This window comes from Lactuca saligna, chromosome 9 (genome assembly GCF_052625555.1).
Source record: "Lactuca saligna cultivar CGN05327 chromosome 9, ASM5262555v1, whole genome shotgun sequence".
Lineage (NCBI taxonomy): Eukaryota > Viridiplantae > Streptophyta > Magnoliopsida > Asterales > Asteraceae > Lactuca > Lactuca saligna.
In genome coordinates, this window is record NC_136425.1 from 30,164,590 (window position 1) to 30,174,144 (window position 9,555).

The 9,555-nt window shown below is 33.2% G+C and overlaps 1 protein-coding gene across 1 annotated transcript; it reads left to right on the forward strand.

Moving 5' to 3' along the window:
- Window positions 1–558: 558 nt before the first annotated feature.
- On the forward strand, window positions 559–927 carry LOC145016150 (zinc finger protein KNUCKLES-like). The gene has a single exon (XM_078974554.1). The coding sequence runs from the start codon at window positions 559–561 to the stop codon at window positions 925–927; it is 369 nt and encodes a 122-aa protein (XP_078830680.1).
- Window positions 928–9,555: the final 8,628 nt, after the last annotated feature.

Genomic DNA, 9,555 nt, shown 5'->3' on the forward strand with positions numbered 1-9,555 from the left:
ATTAAACTAAACATATTCGAGTTTTGATTACACTCTAGTAACTAATTAATTAGATATTAAATCTTCAAAGAACAAATATTATTCTTAGACGCTTGTCCTTCTCTTACAAGTTACAACCAGCCATTGTGGTTCGTAAAATATAGTGACATTAACTTGATGATCAAATTATGTTCAATAACGAATAATTTATGTTTGGCAAGAATGACCATGTATAATAAATATGATTTGATGTTTCATAAATACTTTTTTTTTAAGATAACACAATAAATTTAAAGGAAGGTAAAATGTATTAATGTAATTACGCAGTGATGTTCCGAAGAAGTGATCAAGGGTAGTGGAAAGGGGTGTAATGCTGTCACTTTGTTAACAGAACCAATCAGCGTTCAGAAAACCTTGTGTAGATAAAGACAAATTTAAAGAGCTTCAACACCATATATTCACCATGTATATATTTACATGTAAATCGCTCGATCCTTCCAAACCGCATTCTCTTTCTCTCTCTCTCTTTCTTTCTCTCACACGCTCTTACTTTCTCTGTGTGTGTTTGAAGATTAATCAATGGCGGAGCAAGGGCTGTATGACTTCTTAAAGCTGCATTCTCCGGCGGCTCAGCCTGATGCTAAGCAACCGAATCAATCTTCCAGACTCTTCCGTTGCCTCTACTGCCCTCGCCAGTTCTATACTTCTCAGGCATTGGGAGGACACCAGAACGCCCACAAGCGTGAGAGAGCCGCTGCCAGCCGTTCTTGCTTGGGCACCGCCGATAACCACCTTCCAAACACAGTTTCCACCTCCACCGCGGCCTATACCAGCTGGTTCGACCACCCACTTCAAGCCGACGCCACCACCTCTCTGGTCTTCCATCATGTCACTCCTCCACCCACAGACAACACCACCGACGTCCTGGACCTTACTCTCCGGTTGTAAACGTACGCGTAGCATCACTTTATTATTAACACATTCTAATCTTCTTCAACTCTGTCTTACATATATGCGGCTAGCTAAACTAGTGTAGTTGTTCATGGAATCAAATGTAGTTGGCTACAACAATGAGTTGATATATGTTTAATTAGTTCTTTTTAAGTTCAGACATATTTGTTTGCACTCACTAAACTTCTTTAATGATCCATGGAGTTGCTAGGTAGTTATTTCAATTGCTCATATAATTACGTAAAACGTCGATACATCCTTCTCCACTTGAACAATTAATGATCTAATATTGTTTCATTTCTTCTTTTGACAATATAAGTATATCCTTTTAATGGAAACGCTTGATTCTTACCGAGTTTTACATTCTAGCTTTTAATTATGAACATCCATATTAAGATAAAAGATGTATCTCAAAAATTAAATTCATTTTTCTATATCTAATTTATCATTAATTTCCCTTAAATTGACTGTTACGTATCGGATAAAAATTATCATTTCCAAGTTATTCTTACAACCTTTTTTTTTTTGTTTCCTTTATCTTTTCTGTTATAAAAAAAAAAAAGGTAACTATATATATATATATATCTTGTTCCTAGCTAGCCAATAAAAGGGAAGAACCGGGAGTTAAGGCCGACAAACAAAAATGTTTATACATACAGATGGTACATGACATACATGATACATGATCGATGCATGCGTAACCTTTTCTGTTAAGAGCTTGCGACGTCGTATGTCCCGTTCCACTTATCACATATGTACGATCTCTCTCTTCTATATATATGCCAAAACAAGGGGAAAAGAAAATAATCCAAAATTGATCCTTTTAGTATGTATATCACGCACATCGGTATACGTACCCTTTCTCAATTTTATTCATCATTTATATGAATTTGTATAAACCAAGTCAAGCATTAGGCAGTAAAATTTAAAGACATGCATGAGAAATGATCATTTTGTCATTGTCTTCTCTATTTTATTTATCTCATTGTGTCAACAAATCCTAATTTAAAACATCATTTAATAAAGCAAACCATAATCAAGATTAAAACATATTGAGCAAAATGAAGGTCAATCAAAATTCACTATGTTATGATTTTTTTTATGATGACACTTTGCAATCTCCATTTTTTTTTTTAATAAAGTTGGCAGGTAAGTGATGAGAATGGAAGGAATATAGGTATACTCAATGTTTCTGAAGTAGTAATCATTTAAGTTGGAGAGCTTGAAATAGAAATTTGAGTTGAAAAGGTTTGACGTTTATTGATAGATTCACAATGCTAGCTGCTTATAATTAGCTCCATATCCAACTCCTCAACGACCATTGTTTTTTAATAAAAATACTTGTTTTCGGAAAAAGATTTCTGATTTAGCTTTTGCTTTAGTTTAATTCTAATTTTGGTTTTATGATATGTTTATACGTTTGAAGTCTCTGGGCTAGCTTGTTCAAAATAAGTTGAAGGAGATTAAGAAAATGGAGAAGACATGGGCGAGATGATCATTTATAATGAAGTTAACATACAGCAAGAGTAAATTTTAGGGACTACTTTTACAACAAATGAAATATTTGAACAAAATTTATAATCTTTTTGACATATAGTAGAGACTAGAGATGTAATTTACTCAATTAATCTATATAAGCCGATTGAATCTCTGTTTAAACACACACACACAAGTTTTTAACTTTTCCTAATGGTACATCTTCAAGAATAGTGAGCTTTTGAAATGTTTTTGTTTTGTCGTACAAAAAGTACGTTATAAAGTCATTTCAATAGTTAGCTTTGTTAAAAAAAAAAAATACTTTTCAAAAATTAACTAATTTATCTTTATTATTTATATATTTTATATAAGCTATCATTGTTATATGATTTTCCAAATTTCCAATCTACGTCATATGTTTAAAAATAATATTAGCTAATATTAATAATTTAAATAAATAAATAACAATTAAATAGTATGATAAAGTTATATCTTTTAGTTTTTAACATTTTTACCATATTAAAAAATTCCAACTATAGAAAAGATATTTGTGATTAACCGAAAATTGTTATTTTAACTGAGAGTGACTAGTACCACCGGTCCAAAATAAGAATTTTATTATGATTTTGATTCAAAAATACTTGAAATTTTTTAAAATAACATATTTACTCTTTTTAATTTTTTTTTTATTTTCCTTTCATTACAACAGTTAAAAAGAAAATAAAAATAAAATACGACTCTTACCCCCTTATATTTCTCTTTTAACACACAACTCTCCAATTGTCTCCCTCTACTATAGCTGAAAAACATCACTGACCATCACACCCATCACGTTGGAAACGCCGTCGGCGACCATATCATTTTTGCCGGAAACAACTTCGACCATCTCTTCTGCCATATAAACATATCAAAAGAAAGAATCGGAACGCCACCACCACCTGGAAACGAGTTTAGAGAGGCGGACATCTTCCTCAGCAAACCTTAGGTCGTCGCCAACATCTTCCTCAACAAACCCTTCACCGGAGTTCATGCGAACAACATCGTCTTCATGTCACCTTCTCATGCAAACATATCTAAACTAGGAACCAACAAACGGATCAACACCACCACCAGAGTACAACAAACACATGTTTGAAGAGGAGACATCAACACATTGATTCGGGTGGAAATGTATAATGGTGACGATTTTGATGACGATGTATAGGACGACGACGTACAACAGTTGCAATGTGGGTGGGTGTTGCAGATCCGCAACAACGGAGGCTACAAGGCAACAATAGTTTCAAGATGAACAGAACATAAGGATGGTGACGAAGTTAGGGTTAGGTTTCAAGATCAGACCGCCTCTGTCAACTTTAATGATGTTGGGGTACAAGATCGACGAAGTTAGGGTTAAGGTTAAGGTTAGGAGCAACGACGGTTTGATGCATCCAATAGGTGGTTAGTTGAATCGATTTTCCGACAAGTGGTTAGGGCAGCGTTTTAATTTTTTTTATCTATGTTTGTATTTGTCTCCTTCCTTCCAGGGGTGGCTTTTTAGATTTGAAAGAGGTTAGAAAAGAGTAGCTTCGCTGCTGTAATCGACAACGACTTACGGTGGTAATGGTGGTTGTGTTGTTGACCAGTGATGGTTGTGGTTGCTCTCAGGTAAAAATATCTAAACTGAGAACCGAAAAACTAATAACACCACCATCGGACTCCAACAAACACAAGTTTGAAGAGGTGGTGACGATACATCGATTCAGGAGATGACGTATAGCGATGACGATTCTAACGACAACATACAGCGGTGACGATCTAGGTGGGTGTTGCAAATCCATAAGGTATGAGACCACGAGGAGACGACAGTTTCAAGATGAATAGAACATAAGGAATTCAATGGTGATGAATCTAGGGTTAGGATTTCAAGATTCGGCCACTTCTGTTAACTTTGATGATGCTGAGGTATAATACCAACGAAACTAAGGTTAGGGTTAAGGTTAGGATCCGACCACTATATTACCACAAAATTTTGATTTTGACACTGAGTTATTTTTTTCGCAATTATGTAACTATATTTATAATTTTGTTATAATATCAACCAAATAATTGGTTCTCCGTGTTCTCCCAGTAACCATTTTCCCGAATTTCAATAAGTCATTAAGTTTATTAAAATGTCGATTTTGACACTGAGTTTTAGTTTGTAGGAAAGTAATTATATTACCATACAATTCGATTTTAACACCAAATTTATTTTTCTCAATTATGTCATTATATTTAGAATTTTGTCGCAATGTCAACGAATTGACTGATTAATGATATATTATTATGTTTTAGAAGCTCGATTTGTACAATAAATAAATGTTTGTAACACCCGATTCCCCACATATTTAAATTTAATTAATTGTATGTTTTACACTGGGACTCGGCGAGTTGGAGGCCCAACTCATCGAGTAGACTAGACACTTGGACGCGGGTTTTAAGTAACCTACTCGACCAGTCGGAGAGCCCGACTTAGCGAGTAGGACTGTTTGGATGAAAACCCAATATTTAGGGTTTGCACCCTATTTAAGCACCTTATCTTGTCCTAACCCAACCCCCATCGTTCCTCCCAGTCTAGAAAAGTACTATATTGAAACCCTAACCTTGATTAAGTGTTCTTGAGCCATTTTTGTGTGTTTGTGGTAGTTGTGAAGCTTGAGAAGGAAGAATGAGTTTGGGAGTTTAAGTGGAAGCTAGTAGATCCAGAGGTTGTGTCCCATTTCCAGCTCATTTGAGGTAAAATGCTTCAACCTTGACCATCTATCTCTTAGATCTCTAGTTAGGGCTCATTTCCACATTTTCTAAGCCTTTTTAGAGTCATACTCGGGAATTTGTGGTTCTAAGAAGGTATGGATTTAGATCTGGAACCATTGAGGGTTCTTATGGCGTAAAGGTGCCAAATTTATTTCCATAAGCACCCCATGCATCTTGATGACTTAATTTTAGGGCATTTTGTGCCAAATACCCCATGCATGGACGTCAAGTTTAGAACTTTACATGTATTATGGACTTTTGAATATACGAGCTAGGAACTGTTGCATTTGTTGTTATGGACTTTTGTGCCACATACCCCATATTTGTTGTTATGGACTTTTGAATATATGAGAAACTTTTTGTACTAAAGTTCCAAACTTTTTGTAATAAAGTTCCTATTCATTATAGCAATGGAAGGCCTTTTTGCTATAAGTCGGGTATAGAATCTGTTGCATTTGGTGAATGCTTCAACTACATGAAAACTTTTGAATCACAATATCTTCAACCAAATGATGACTTTTTGTAAGAAAAATGTACTCATATAACTACATATATAATAAGAGAATGCAAAAAATTATTGGAAAGTTATAAATATTATAAGTGTTATTAATTAAGGAATATAAAAAGTTATGTAGGTTTCAAATTAGTATGGTTTGAGAAAACAAAATATCTCTAAACATATGATTTTGAATGGTTTCATTTATACTACCGGGATAAAAAAAATATAACACAATCAAACTATGAGTAAAAAATGATACATTCATCAACAACCTTGACTTGTAGAACTCTTTTAGGCACTCCATCACTGCTAATACGTTTTAAAAGAATTCTGCCTATTGAAATTTTTTCTTTTCATTTTCTTATGACAATCTATTTATATGTAAGAGTTTATATAGCATGTTTGGTGTTTAATACTAAATCAATTACTTAGAAAACATTTGAAAAATCATTTGAAATATGAAAAGACAAAGAAGTTTCAAATCAATATGGTGCTTAGAAATATAGTCATTTGAGAATTTGAAAAGACAAAAGGAGTTTCAAATCAATTTGGTACTTAGAAAAATGCGTCTTTTATAAGATACTAGGCAAATGTCCGCGCGTTGCGTAGAAACACATATATAGTTAAAGTCTTTATCAATATATGTTTTTTTTAATATAACAATAACGTTGTTATTAAATTTGATATAATAATTTGTATACTAAATTGATATAATATATTGATTATTTTGAATTATATGATAGTATATACATCTATTATAACTTTATAATCTCAATCGATGGAATGACTTCTACCCGCGAGTTATACATAAATAAAATTAAATATAATATATGGTTTAATGTTATTTATATTTGTTATTATTGTTAATTAATTTTTTAAATTTTATTTGCTTAATGTTTTAATTTCTATCATTATAGTTATTGAAAACATTAAACATTATTTTTTGATTTAAAAGGTAACAATATAAAAATTTATATAGAGTTATTTTTAAGTATTGTTATTGTAAGTTATTTTAAGCTACTTATTTGGAAACTTTTAACGATTATAAAAATATCTTTAGGAAATATTTTAGTTAAATTGAGATTACAATTTAGTTTTTGCATTTTATCACTACAATTTATCAGTTTCAACTATTTACAAAATGTTCTTTGGTTTTTTAAGTGGAACTGAGATTTGTATTTAAGTTGATATTGTAATGTGCAAAAACACTTATATAGTTGAAGTCTTTACAAATATATGTTTTTCTAAATATAATAATAACATTGTTGTTAAATTTGATATAATAATTCATATACTAAATTGATATAATATATTGATTATTTTGATTATTTTGATTATATGATAATATATACATCTATTATAACTTCATATTCTCAATAGTTTGAATGACTTCTACCTGCAAGTTACACATGAATAAATGTAAATATAATATATGGTTTAATGTTATTTATATTTGTTGTTATTGTTATTTAATTTTTTAAAATTTATTTGCTTAATGTTTTAATTTCTATCATTATAATTATTTAAAACATCAGACATTATTTTTTGATTTTAAAGGTAACAATATAATCAATTATATAGAGTTATTTTTAATTATTGTTATTTTAAGTTATTTTATGTAACGCCCGTAGATCCGGGCTAGTCAATTTATAGATAATAGGGGTCGAAAATGACTTTACGACAAAAGATTATTTAGAATAAATAATCTTAACGAAGTTGTAGAATATGTCTCAAGGGTTCCGTATATATAAAGAACGCCAGAATTCGAGTTATAATGAAGAAGTTATGGCTCGTCGAAGTTTTTTGGCGAAACCGACACGACACCAGGAGACGTAAATAGTGAACTTACGATGGAGGACTTTTTAGCCTTAGTGATCTAAACAAAAGTTGTAGTATACGTTAAACCGAGAACATACAAAAAAGAACGCCCAAATCTAACTTCGTATGAGGAAATTATGAATTTTCTAAGATTTGGCGTAACAGTGCACGACCCGAAACTCAAATTTTAATTCGAGCGGTTTTTGGCCTACACGACCTAAATGAGAATTGAAAATCTCATTAATAGGAACTCAACGATAAAAAGACACACGAAAACGGAGTCTGTATGTAGAAGTTCTAAATTTTACGCGAACATTTAACAATATAATCTCCTCCTACTGTTAAATTTAAGATCGGTCGAGAACTAGCCAACAGATTCTGAATAACTGTTGTAGATCTTATTTTTACCTACGTGTTGATATAAAGAACGTCGAAAACAGAGCTCGTATGCAAAAGTTACGGGGTTTAGAAGTCGGCAGGGTGCTGCTGCAAAAAGGGTGACGTGGCACAATATAGGTCACCCATGTTTTGCCACCAGAATGGTGACACCTAGCATGGAATCAACGAGTTGGAGGCCAACTCGACAAATTGAGTAGGAATCCAGCCTATAAATAGAGGTGTCGGGTGAAATTCTTTTCTCACACCTTCAAACCCTTCTTTCTCTCTCTAGAAAATCTCTCTAAGCCCTCCAAAACCCCCTAAAGCCTAGGGTAACTCCCTAGCACGAGGTGGAAGCCCCGGAGCACCTGACGGATTCAAAAAGAACAACTTTTGGCTTAGAAACTCTGCTTCGGCGGAGCCCGGTTTTGTGAAAAACCCGTTGTAAGTGAGCTACGCCTACCCTATCTTTAGTATAGCTTATGTTCTAATATAGTAATCTTATTAGGACCTTATAATGAGTATTTGGGTTATTATTATGAGTTATATAAGTGTCGTTATAATATCTTTTTAACCACCCGCGGTACGGGGGAGTATGGTCTAAAGGGCCGCATAGGGTTCTTGAATTTCAGAAGTGCTATATGCAAAAATGGTCCTGCCCTCCGATGTTTTATGTCTGGCCACTGTCTGTCTATAGTGGTTGAGAAATATTGTTTCGTGCTTATATAATAGTAATAATAGTAAGACTATTAATTAGTTTCAGTGAATATTAGACTAAACTCTAGTGGTAATGATACTAGGTTTTGTCAAAGGAAAATTATGTTAAGAGTAACGAAGTGTTGTCCGAATGTCGAGTCACCAACTTATCAAGTGAGTGCATGATCCCTTTCATCTTACACATAGATACGAAGTATTTTATAAAAACTACGTGTTATGTGTGCATATTATCAATATACTTGCTATCTATACTGGATGAATAATTTTAAACAAGTTTTATATGATTTAAATTGTATATGTATTTTTATCTCCATAATATGTTGGGTAAAGCATGGGTAGATGAAATATGAGTTGGATGATGAAGTTGAGAGGTGATATAGACTATGAGGTAAGGGTGAGAGGTGGACGATGTGAGAAGCCTTGTTCCCAAATGTCAGTCCTGTCATCTAGCAGAGTATGGATAACAACCACAGACTATTCTAAACAGTCCAATGGAACACTAGCAGGCTCACAACCTGTAGTGTTGTGAACGATGTGTTCACTGGTGTACTCTAAAAACCCATTAACGTGTATTGCGAGTGGAATCTCGAAAATGATACTGTCAATAAACGAGATAACCCTTGCAGCTGTGCCGAAGGACAATACCGGCAGCTGCGCCTTATAAAGAATGTCATAATTCTGACAGTTGCGCCTAAGTGATAGAACTAGCAGCTGTGCTTGACAATTGTGTCATTGACAACGATGGAATGCGTACCCATTCCTTAGGATAATCCTTAGGAATGAATGAATGAGAAATAGCTGATTCTTAGGGTAGATCCTTAAGAGTAAAGAAGATAATGGGGATGGGTAATTGGGTTAACTGTTTGATGATTAAACATAATAATTATATTGTTGTGGGTTGAAAACCCTATGTACTCATCAAGTTTCCTAACCTGACCCACTCAGTTTATTTATATCACAAG